The sequence below is a fragment of the Mustela erminea genome, chromosome 7 (assembly GCF_009829155.1).
Source record: "Mustela erminea isolate mMusErm1 chromosome 7, mMusErm1.Pri, whole genome shotgun sequence".
Classification (NCBI taxonomy): domain Eukaryota; kingdom Metazoa; phylum Chordata; class Mammalia; order Carnivora; family Mustelidae; genus Mustela; species Mustela erminea.
Window position 1 is genome coordinate 18,097,470 of NC_045620.1, and position 12,258 is coordinate 18,109,727.

Sequence of the window (12,258 nt, forward strand, 5' to 3'; positions counted from 1 at the left end):
CTGACTTCCTTTTGTGTTTTGGTTTTTCCCATTTATTGAATTTCAGGCTCCAAAGCGGAAATCACATTTCATGTTTTCTTATTTTAAAAGGAATAATAATAACCAGTATTCATTGTTTGCTCTGTGCCAGGCACTGGGTTCAGGTGTTCGTGTAACTGTCCTATTTGATCTTCACAACTCTGTGAAGATGTTATTACTCCCATTTTATAGATGAAGCAACTGAGGCTAACAAGGATTGAATAACTTGCCCAAGATTATCCAGTAAGGTGGCAGGTCAGGGAACCAAGCCAAAGACGTCGTTCACTAGTGCCTGTGAGCTTTATTATTAAGCTCTTTTGTTTGGTGTATTTTAAAGTTTTGTCTTCTAGACTTTCTATATAATTTGGGAGGCTGAGGTGACAGGTTCTTCCCTGCCCAATCCTGCAAGCTTTTAAGACCGTTGTCTCATTTTTTAGAAGTGCAAAGCCATAGTTTCTTCTGTCGTGATCAGAGTATTTTTTAAATGTATCATGCAGACATTTCTTGAGTGCCACATGGTACTTTGTAGACCTATTACGGGCACTGGGAATGCAGAGATGAGACAGGCATTCCGCCTGTAGAGGGAGAAACCGGTAAGTGAATTGCAGTGTGGCATTTCCTGGTATTGGAAAATCTGTGAGCGGTGCTGGGGGTCGGGGGTGGGAGGCAGCGTGTGGGAAGTAGGGTGGCCTTGGACTGTCCCTGACGGTGGCAGAGGCGGTAGCACAACCTGAGCAGACGGGAAGGTGAGGAGCATGAGAGGGAAGGCCAGCACGTGCAGCGGCCCATGCGTGGGTCAGTGTTGCGGAGGATTCTTGCTGAAGCACCAGCACAGTAATACTCAGGGAAAAGGATGGGAAGACACAAGGTGCATTTTCCTTTCAGAAACCAGTTTTCATTCTGTCATGCTGACTTCACACACTTGTTTCTCCTTTGTCCAGGAAGTCCACGAAGACCCAGGGCAGGCCCCGCCGAGCACCTCACACCCTGAAGGGCCGGTGCCTGCCGCTTCGGCCCCCGAGCCAGCCCCAGCAGCCGGCAGCCAGGCCGAGAAAGCCATTCCCAGCAAGAGTCTGCTGGACTGGCTGAGGCAGCAGGCGGACTACTCCTTAGAGGTTCCCAGCTTTGGAGCAGTAAGTGCTGTCGCTGCTCTGACCTTGCCGTTTCCTTCCTGCTGATTTGCTGCCGCGTTTGATAAGGAGCGTGCTCGGGGAGACCAGGAAGTTGGGCAGAGATCTCTGTTTCAACTGAGAACATCATTTTCAAGTTGGGGTTTTGTTTCCTCAGTTTACATTTTGATGAAGTTTTCTAGTAACAGAAATCACAGCCCACATCAGAATGCTGTGCCAGGTCGTTGCGCAGCATCTTACATGGACAGGACTTGCCTAAGCTCAGCACCCCCTTCCCCCAGAATCACCATGCAAGATCTAAGTGCACGGAGAAATCTTTAGGTTGATAAAACACTGCCAGTGCAGGAATGTGTTTCTCTGTGTTCTTTCTGAGTTAACACATCACCACCTTAGGGGGTGGGAGGTGTGCGTTCTTTGTTTGAGTCACAACTTTGCCACTCTTCCTTCAAGTCTCCGAACTGCCTTTGCCCGAGATCCTCCAGATTGGAAGTCTGTAGGAGCGGGCTCCTGAGCGCTGGGGTCTCTTCTTGGTGTTCTTTTCTCACGTGCTCGCCTGTCCCGTCGCCATTTGTCCCGGGTGCATCCGACTAATAAGATGTGGACGGCGGAGAGCTCACGAGGAGGAGGAGAGCGCGTTCACAGACGCACACCCTCCAAAGAGACGAAGCCCGCCAGATAGGTAGCCGTGGAGAGAGAATCTGGGAAAGGAGGAGGAGGAGAAGGCCGGGGAGTAAGCAGTACACAGAGAGAGCACTGGGTCGGCTCTAGGCTGACCCAAGAGGCCCACACAGCCTGTTCTCCGGCTCCCTGCAGGAACGCCATTGTTTCAAAGAAAGCCTGGGTGAGGGCCCGGTAGCTCTTTCCTTTGTCAGCCTGACCTGACGGGGTCCTGTACAGAGGTCCATTAATGAGAGAAGAGCAAAACCAGCTGAAAAACACGACCCTCATCAGAAGAATCTGTGACAGGATGGTTTGTAATGTTGGTTTCCATTTGCCTCCTAGAATTTTTCAGACAAACCAAAGCAGAGGAGGCCACGCTGTAAGGAACCTGGAAAATTAGACATCAACTCCCTGAGTGGGGAAGAGAGGGTTCCTGCTGTCCCCAAGGAGCCAGGACTACGGGTGAGGAAGAGGGATGTGTCCCAGTGAAGCCAAGCCTTGCAGACTCGGGAAAAGCTCCAGCTGAGAAGTGGGGAGCCAGGGGCCGCCTTCTCAGAGGACAAGAGGCCGGCACGGGAAGCTGAGAAGTCATGATAAGTGGTATCGGGGCCTCTTGAGCAGCAGTAGGGCTTCCCGTGGTCATTTGTTTTCAACCTCTACCACCAAAACTTTTGGTTTGAATTGGTAAAACTATTCCCAAAATTTGGTATCCGGCACCCCCGTCCCAGTACAGTGTAGAGCGTTCAGGGAAATAGACCTTAACCCCTATCAGGAATCTCTTTCTAGTGTTAACAAATGTCATTATTGGAAATTTCCATTTAAAACATTTCCTCCTAGTCTATCCCACTGGCAATGAAAAGCAGCCGACTCCAAGCACTGCCCTTTTCCTCATATAGAATCCTGAGCCTGGAAGAGACTTCAAAAGACATCTGTGAAATAGTTGTAGTCTAACGCATCTGAGTTAATTATAGCTCACAGAGGAGGACCGATTTGGAATAGAAAAGTCATAACCTCTAGGGGGCAGTAATAACATTCCAACCTGAAAATGCGTCAGGCTTGGGCAAACGATCCGTAACTGTGCTTTCAACCTTGGCAAAGTGCGTCCTCCCCAAACAGGGAGCGTCCGAAGAGCGTCGCGGGCATCTGCTCTTCTCGGGTTGTCCCCCCAGACGCACAGGCTTCCCCGAACGCCTTCTCCTCGAGGCTCCACCAGCTGCAGCTCTCCCTGGGAATGAATTCTCTTCCTAGTGGGATGGCCTGGATGTGATTTCTTCTTTCAGCTCCAGAAGACCACCCACCCTAGTCATTTCCTCCTTTTGCAAAAGAAAGTTGTAACTTAATGTTTTCAAGGAGTCTGTGACTGATGTTGTCACCTGTTGGATTGTTCCATCAGCTCTGCAGACAGAACTGCGCCCCCTCACCTCCGTCCCCGACCGCAGCCACTGCAGGAATGGGGCCGGGGCCCCGTCCCGAGGTTGGCTGCTTGTTAGAAAACTCATCACATTGGGCAGGTGCCCTTTGGCCCTTGTCTTGTTCTCTTGTCTGACGGTGTCTCTAGCACCCCTTTGCTTAGACCAACCTGTGCTGTGCACGCTGGTGCAGCTGTATGTAGTCTTTAGCCCAACGGCCTTTCTCCAGCCCGCAGGCTGCCGCCCCCTCTCTGGGCATTTCCACACATGGCGTCACGCGAAAGTCATCCAGGACAGACTCTGGTCCTTGCTTTGTTGTAGCCTCTTAGCTCTTGCTGTAGGCACACATCAGAAAAAAACACATGGTTTCCTCCTTGGCTTTTCCATTTCTTTCTACATGTCTAACAGTTTCCCTTGTGTTCTCTGGAAATTAATGTTCACGCTCCTACAGGCTCTGAAGCCTTGCCAGAAAACCCATTTCTAAGCTGTTCTTGCAAGCCAGCCTTTTACCAGAGACGCATTTTCCCTCCTTGGTGAAATAAACACAAGTCCCTGCCTCAGAGGCCCTTGTCCTGCAGGAAGGTGAGGCGAGGAAGCCCTCGTGCACCTGGTCCCCAGGGCTGCCCAGCCTCCCCAGTGGGGAAGAGCCAGCATGGCGCAGGCCGGACACTCTGCCTGACTCCAGGAGGGCCCGTCTCCCTCAGCTCCTGCTGGGACAGGAGCCCTCTCGGGTGTGCTGCGCTCGTTCTTTCCCGCGGAGACCCCCTGCTTCTGGAAACAGATTCAGATCAGGAAGCCTCTCCCTTCCCTCAGCCCCTTCTGCTGTGTGCGCTGTGGCTCGGCTGGGCGAGCGCCATGGGCTGCACATGGGATTCAGCTCCCAGGACGGCCGGTACGTGGTAGTCACGCGTGAGAGGTGTATGGGCACGTGCGCGTGTAGGTGGAAGTTACCTTTGTCTCACGTGTGTGTAGGGTTTTCTGCTCGTTTCTTGTTGAGTCATTGGACAGTAACTTGCAGAGATAACCCGTCACCCCTAAACACTTCAGCGTGTGCCTCCTAAGAATATTTTCCTACCTAACTATTACCATTACCACACACGGGAATGTTAATAATATTTAGTCCACATTCTGATTTCCCCAAGTTATCCCCAAAAATGTCCTTTTTTTTTTTTTTACATTTTGTTCTTGGATTTGAGAGAGTGAGCAAGACAGAGAGAGAGCATGAGAGCGGGAAGGGTCAGAGGGAGAAGCAGACTCCCCGCTGAGCAGGGAGCCCGACGCAGGGCTCCATCCAGGAGCTCCGGGATCATGACCCAAGCCGACAACCAACTCTCAACCAACTGAGCCACTCACGCGGCAAACCCCCCCGCCCAAGAAAATATCTTTTAGAGCCAGTTTTTGTTTTATTGTGTGTTTTGGAATTTTAGCTTCATTCCCACATGTACTTCCTTCTTTGGTTGTCAGGCCTCTCTCCACTCAGTGAATGTTTGTGGGCTAAATCTCCTCGCCTTGCTGGGGAGAGTAGGGAAGTCTTGGTCACCACTTCCGCTCCACCTCTACTCCGGAGTTCAGCTCAAGAGCTGTAACCCATGGGCTTTGGAGTAAACGCTACCTGTGTTGGTGAAGATGTCTTGAGTTGGAATGCCCGTGTATCATCTGGAAAAGCACATTTGCCTCCAGTGTTGCTTAACATCTGACGCTCCTTTTCCTTGCTCTCCTTGCCTTCTCCCCAGGCTTCGCCTGGAAGAGGAGGCAGGTTTGCTTTCGGGGTATAATTACCAGGAGGGAGAGCTGCCAAATCCCAGCTTGGCCGCTGTGTGTGGTCGCTGAGCGGCTGGGAGGGGCAGCTGAGGGGGTGGGCAGCAGCTGGGCGGCTAGAGGGACTCTCACTCCCACGGGAAGTGGTGAGATCCGACTTCCTGTGCCAGCACCCCTGTTGGTGTCTGTCGCTGTAGATGAGGAGCTGTTCTCTTCACCCCTGGGGCCTTTCTGCTGCTGCCCCTCCGATCCGAGCAGGAGAAGGCAACTCCTACTTGCCTCCTTGGCAGGGTCCCAGTTCCGAGAGAGCTCAGCACTCTCTCTACATCAGAGGCTCACAACAAGGGCAACAGAGGGATGCTTCTGGACGTCCCGATACCTGAGGAGCGTCGTAGATTCCTGTAGGATGCAGGCTGGTCTGGATGAGCTGTCTGGCCCTAGATGCCCGGTTGAACTCAGAGTATGGTAGAGAGTGTCTGATTGACGGCAAGCTCTGGGTTTGCCTCCCAACCTCGGACTTCTGTCCACACCCTGCCCGCTGGAGAGTTACAAAGGAACTCCGTGGGTATAAAGGAAGAAGACACACCCCGGCGCCTTTCCCTGGCTCTTGGCTGTGGGTGGGCTTCAGGGAAGAGGTCTTGGAAATGCCCAGTGGTCCTTTTATGGTTCCTCTGGCCAGGGCCATCGGCTGAGGTGGTGTGCATCAGAAGTCCTGCTTTTAGTCTGGCCGTGGTTCCATCAAGCCCTACTCTCTGTCTCCGGAAATAGGAACCAGGCGGGAATGGCTCTGCAAGTGATCGTCCCCGGAGCCGGAGTGAGCGGCTGCCCCACGAAGAGCAGGCTCCCTGTGCCCTGGGGAGCAGGTCCCATGAGAAAGAAGGGGTGCAGAGCATAACAATCTCATTTCCCTCTGCTATTCTAAACCAAGGCTTTTTTTTTTTTAAGATTTTATTTATTTATTTGACGAGAGAGATCACAAATAGGCAGAGAGGCAGGCAGAGAGAGAGGAGAAGGCAGGCTCCCTGCTGAGCAGAGAGCCCGATGCGGGGCTCGATCCCAGGACCCTGGGATCATGACCTGAGCCGAAGGCAGAGGCTTTAACCCACTAAGCCACCCAGGCGCCCCTAAACAAGGCTTTTTGAGAAGAGTTTTCTTAAGAGTCGACCGTCATAAAGCATTTTGCTCACGATCCGGTTTTTCTTGAATATTGTTCAAGACTTTGAAGGACAGATGTAGAATTTCAAAAATGACATAATTCCTGGGGATGTGGGAACATTCAAGTACACGTTTTTCACATGTCTACAGATCTTTAAGTTCTTTATGAAATGGCTGGGATGATCGGGCCGGTGCTGCAGGGTTGGTGGGGTTGCTCATTGAGGTAATGCGCACAGAGCCCTTCGCATCTGCCTGACTCGGGGTCACGGCGTGGTGAGTGGTGCTGTTGTTCCTCCTGCTGCTCTTCTTTTCCCTGCCGGCCCCTGGGTCGGCCACCGTCGCCGGTCTCCCGTGCTGCCCACGCCATGGGCCTCGTGCCTGCCTCCCCAGCTGCCGCCCCCCACCTGTGCTCCCGGGGAACCTGAACCCATGTTACCCACCAACCCCGTCTCCCCAGCTGCCCCTTTGAGCAGAGAGGTGTTGGGTTTTCGAGGGATTTGACTTCGTCAGCAGTTCGGCAGTGAGCTGACCGGGGACGCCAGAGCTCCTGGAATCAAGTCCAAGTGGGCGTCCTCAGGCAGGCTGTGAGGCGGCCTCCTGCCTGTGCGCACACCTGGCTGCCAGTCTCAGCCCTTAAGCATCTGTGGGCTCCTGGCCTTCTTGTCCTGTCTCCTTTAGCACTCCAGCCCTAATAAAAGTGTTTCTCGGGCCCTTCCCACGTCTCTTGGTGTGACCTGCATCTGGGTCCCCGAGTCCGAGCCTCCAATTAGACAGTTGGACCCTCAGCCGTGTCTTGTCACGTCCCCACTCCCCACTCCAGCCCTGCAGGAAGGGAAGGTATTGACACAGACGGCTGAGAATCCTGCAAAGGCCGCCGAGGTGGTTCTGGAGAAGCGTGGGCTGCTCCAGCCTCAGCAGCGCCCGGAGCCTCACTCCCACCTGCTGCCTCTGTGCAGGGCCCCGTCCCCGCTTCTGCGTTCCGGCCCCAATGGCAACATGCATCCCCAGGACAGACCCAGGGTTACAGGTCCCTCAGGGCCACTGTGAACATCTGGGGGCTCACCGTGGCTGTGATCAGAGAAGGTGGTAGAATGATACCAGGTTTGTGACAGGAGCGACAAGGAGGGGGAGAGGACTTCAGGGGCCCACAGGGACGGGCGTCGTCTTTATGCTCCTCTGTACGGAGAAGACAGATTGCGTGGCAGCCGCAGCTGTGCCCGTGCACCCCCCGTGCCGTCCGTGGACGTGCACCTCCTAGATGAGCCGGACGACCGCAGGGGGTGGAGGGGTGGGGCTTCCTGGGGGAAACATTGCTCTGGATACAGAGATTATTCAGGCTATTTTGGAAGCAGATTCGAGTTAGATGCTTGGTAATTGCAGCAGTAGTTCCGTTCTCTCCCCGCAGGCAGGCAGTGAGCCCTGGCACAGCAGGCTCCCCAGCGGGGTCTGGTGCGGCCTCGTTGCCCCGCGGGGCTCCTGGGCCACAGGCACAGAGGAAGGAGCGAGTGTGGCTGCAGCAAGCCCACTGCCAGGCTCGCACTGGCCCTGCGGCTCCCTGCCTCTCTGGCATCCACAGAGGCAGCGGCAGGGTGTCCCATGAGCAGGGCTGGTGACCCGGGTGCCGGCGTGGCTGCACATCCGTGGCGCAGTCGCAGTCCCGGCTGCAGGCACTTGGCCCTGGGGGTCTTCACTCAGCAGGAAAACGAGCACAACCTAGCCCTCTGATCAGAGCAAAACTAGATTGTCTCCCTTGAGGCCACCCAGAACGTCACTTTGATGCGATGCCTTTCCCCAGCAATGTGCAAGAGTGCCTCGTCCCGGCACCCGTGTAGGCTTCCTGATCGGCGTCTGAGTGGTGGTCCTGCAGGAGCTTGGGACCCAGGGGGAGTGGGGTGCGCGCAGATACTGGCATCCCTTCAGTGAGCACTTCCCGTGGGCCAGATAACGTCTTGCACACTTGGTTTTCAGTAACTGCCAGATAGCTGTCATGGACCTTTCTCCCCAGAACTCTGAGAGGCTAACCTCTGTGGCTCAAGTCCCACAGCTTGTTACGGAGTTGGGACCGAGGTCCAGGTCCGACCGCTGCAAAGCTCCGTCTCCCTTCCTCTGCTTTGTTGCTGTTGCTTCCCATAAAAAGCTTCCTGTGTCACGAGGAAGAGGAATGCTTGCTTTGGTCAAGGGCTCCAGCTGCAAGTCTCCACTAAGACCTGGGTGTCCTTATCGGGGCTCCAGCTCCCAGAGCCCTGACAGGCTTCTCCAGAGCAGATGCCGCCTGCTTGTGCTGGTTGGTGGCTCTTAGCCTCGGAGAGAGCGACTTCAGGCAGGCAGGCAGGAGCCGGCAAGGCAGGCAGGCCGGGCGGGGGGGGGGGGGGGGGGGGGGTGTTCCCACCTGGGTCCATCGTGCAGCAGGGACAGGCCAGACTGGTGCAGAACCCTGGTCTTTGTCCCCAGACCGTTACGTGCCACCCGGTAACCTTGCGCATCCTGTGTTTCTTTGTCCTTTTTCAGGGGTTTCTCCCAGAAAACAAGTTCAATCACACCCTGGCTGAGCCTGTTCTTCGAGATGCGGGCCCCCGCAGAAGGGGGAGGCGGCCTCGGAGCGAGCTCCTGAAGGCGCCGGCTATCGTGGCGGACGCTCCGGCGGGGATGGGGCCCCTGTTCATGAACGGCCTCATCGCTGGGATGGACCTGGTAGGACTCCAGAACATGAGAAACGTGCCGGGCATCCCCCTCACGGGCCTGGTGGGCTTCCCGGCCGGCTTCGCCGCGATGCCCACGGGTGAAGAGGTCAAGAGCTCCCTGAGCATGCTGCCCCTGATGCTGCCGGGGATGGCCGCGGTGCCCCCAATGCTCGGGGTCGGGGGCCTCCTCAACGCGCCCATGGCCGCCGCCTGCCCCTCCGCCGCTCCCGCGCCTCCGCCAAGCACAACGAAGAGTGGGACCGCGGCGCCCGAGAAGACTGTCGAGGACAAGCCAAGTAGCCATGATGTAAAAACGGACACATTGGCTGAAGACAAGCCTGGTCCTGGTCCGTTTTCTGATCAGTCCGAACCCGCAATAACTACCAGTAGTCCTGTGGCTTTTAACCCGTTTCTCATCCCAGGAGTGTCTCCTGGACTCATTTACCCATCCATGTTTCTCTCCCCTGGCATGGGCATGGCTCTGCCGGCGATGCAGCAGGCCAGACACTCTGAGGTGATGGGTCTGGAGAGCCAGAAGAGGAAGAAGAAGAAAACAAAAGGGGACAGTCTAAACCCCAACCCAGAGCCCGCTGCCGGGTCCGAAAAGGAGCCAGGCAGCGACCAGAACTGCCCCGAATCCAGGGCCCCCGGGCCCCCGGATAGAGAACATGCAGCCCAGGCCAGGGAGGGGGGCCTCAAAGACTCTAACAGTGACACCAATTAGAACTTTTTCATTTAAGAAATGATTGTGACTTGTAAGTTTCTTATCCCATAAAGGTTTGTTACTTCCTCACTTCACCTTCATAAGAACCTGTGTTTCCATAAGTAAGACTATCTACCTAATTTTCTGAGAACTGTGGTCACGGATGTTAATAGTCGCAGGGTCTTGCCACTTCATTAGCTGAGTGTTGTCGACCTAGTGTAGGAGGCACAGAATTCTCGTTCTGCTACCCACTCGTTCATTCCAGCAGCCGTAGCTGATACAGTACTTGGTGACACGCCCCCTCCCCCGCTCCTCCAAGTTTCCCACTAATTTGAGGCGGGACAATGGCAAAAGAAAGCTGTCTAGGGACTCCCCACCGGAGGGCCGAAGAACGGAGACCGCGAGGAGCTGCTCTTTTCCCTGAGCTGTGTTGAATGGGAAGCATGTGATGGGGAAACCGAAAAGCACAGAAACAGGAAATGCTGGTGCATATTTTTTCGTTCCAATATTTCCCTATTTTATCATGATGACTAAATGAGTAGTGTAGACAGAAGTATATAACTAACGGTTGAAAATGCATATATTCATTTCTTTATAAAACAGAAACCTTACTGCTAGCAGCAGGACATCCCCTTTATGGTACTCAGACACGTGCAGCAAAGAGAAACACTGACCGGGCATCGTCACGCGCACGCGTGCTCTCTCCCCCGGGTCGGAGGCTCACTCAGGATGAGAAAGCTTTACACCCCAGAGTTCTTGCCGGCCGCGGGGGGCTGGCGAAGGGCTCACCCTCCAAGGGGGGCGCCGCATGCGGCTCATAAGCACGCGGCTGGCATCTGGTCCCCTTGTTCTCAAGAGTCGCTCCGGCCGCTACCGGGGCCCGCACGGGTTTTTACCTTGTGCTTCCCTTCAGCAAGAATAAGGCTCTTTCTGGAGCCTGGGAGAGTAGCGTCACTCCACACTTTTTACACTTTGTTAGGTCCCTTCGTCAAAATTGTTTGAGGTTGTCAGAACATGTGTATGCCACCTTTTATAAAATGACTGTGAACGTTTGTTTTTTTTTTTTTTTTTCCCCTCTCTCCGGTTTCCATTTTGCAGTTGGACCCAGATTCCAAATCAAGTTAGCTGAGACCGTTGCAAATCAACATCATTTTCCCTTCTTCCTCCCTCGGGAAGCACCTGCCTAAGGGGCGCTCACCCCACCTTCTGCCCATCCTTCCTGAGGGTCTTAACTCTTTTATCGACCATTCACGCTCTGAGACTTGAAATAAGCTCATGGTTCAGGACTCTGGGGGGGGCACAGGGCTGTGCAGGACCGTTGGAAATGTTGGAAGTGTTACTAGTACCAGTTTCACTTTGTGTTGTCACAATTTACTGTATTTTTTACTTTTTCTGTTACAGTTCTGCTAATTTATCAGAAGGTCCAAAAGTTCGACATAACTATTTCAGTTTGCATTATTTATTTATGATGCTTTTGTCATTGTCTTTTATACATTTGGGATTATAAATTATGTAAATGTTAAAATGAGCATCTCAAAGAAGTCTGTTAAATTGTGACCGGAAAAAAAAAAAAATCAGATGTATTTTCAGACAGTGGAGTCCCAGCGTTATGAATCAGATAAAAATAAGGAATTCTGTAACTGATCACATGAGTATGAAGAAAGAATCCAGCGAATGAGCAAATCCTATTTAATGACATCTTTGTAGCATAGATGGTCTAAATGCTGACAACAGATTTCTTAGAAATGCTGCTCTCTATTTAACTAACATTTTGTTCAGTTTTGCCTCCAGTGGAAGCAGAAAGGGTTTTTTCAGCTGTTAAATCCTAAAAATCAATATAATTTATTTATGTAAAAAAAAAATCACTCAATCGATATATTTTTGAACCTTTTAAGTACTAATTTTCTTTTTATCAAGTAGAAAAAAAATGTATTTGCCCTAAATCCTTAAAATACAAATGCTATAAAAATTCATGTATCTTGAAAGCCTTACTGCAAATGAGTATTATAGACATCCAGCAGAGCCTGGGTTTCCCTTTGTCGGTGTCGGCGTTGTTTTGTATGGAAAAGCTGCTTTCCCCAGGTTCCGCTTAGAACCTCCCGTAGGTCACAGGGTTCAATATGGATTTGATTTAAAAACCCACCAGCATGCTGAATCCCTTGTTATATCTTACCGAACCTGTATGTTAACTCTCTGGGTGTTTAGGCTTATCTTTGACTGCTATTGTGTCCCTGTTTGCAAAATGAAAATGACACTCTGTGGATTATTTGCTCTGTAAGGCATAAGTGCTTCTTATGATTATTTTTGACGTTTCCAAGAGCAAAAGCCAAATCTAAAACTCTTCAGCAAACTTGAGCCTTTTCATCTAAATTCCATGTCACTCACAGCCATAACTTTCCTTGGTCATTCTTCACCCCCGTGTCTCACATAATAAATTGTCTGTGGTCTTGATCCTGGATTTAAAAAAAAAAAAAACAATTTTAAAAGTAAAATTCAGTGGCACTTGGATGTCTCTTGCTGCCTGGGCCCCTATGCACACAGCAGTCCACAATCTTTCCGAGGTGCTCAGTTTGTTCTGGGCACACTGTTGGGGCTCGTTAAGGATTCACTTGTGGGGGTGGATTGGCCGGATCTCCTCACCAGAACACTGCTTAAGACCTATGCCATGGAGGGGAGCGCAGCCAAGTTCCCGCTTCCCAGGCTTGGGGCCTGAACACTCAGCTGATGCCTCAACCATGCGACTT

General features: G+C 52.7%; 1 protein-coding gene across 8 annotated transcripts in view; it reads left to right on the forward strand.

The window, feature by feature from the left end:
- Window positions 1-11,989, forward strand: part of CHD6 (chromodomain helicase DNA binding protein 6) — a 194,400-nt gene extending 182,411 nt beyond the window's left edge. For 6 of the 8 annotated variants that reach the window (XM_032350647.1, XM_032350643.1, XM_032350646.1 and 3 more), the window contains 3 exons: window positions 960-1,151; window positions 2,151-2,270; window positions 8,639-11,989. In XM_032350647.1, the coding sequence (XP_032206538.1) occupies window positions 960-1,151; window positions 2,151-2,270; window positions 8,639-9,535 (1,209 nt within the window). In that variant the 3' untranslated portion in view covers window positions 9,536-11,989. Of the gene's footprint in view, window positions 1-959; window positions 1,152-2,150; window positions 2,271-2,977; window positions 4,379-4,681; window positions 5,913-8,638 lie in introns of those variants that run through there. The other 2 variants (XM_032350649.1, XM_032350650.1) reach the window with 2 other exon arrangements.
- The last annotated feature ends 269 nt before the right edge of the window (window positions 11,990-12,258 follow it).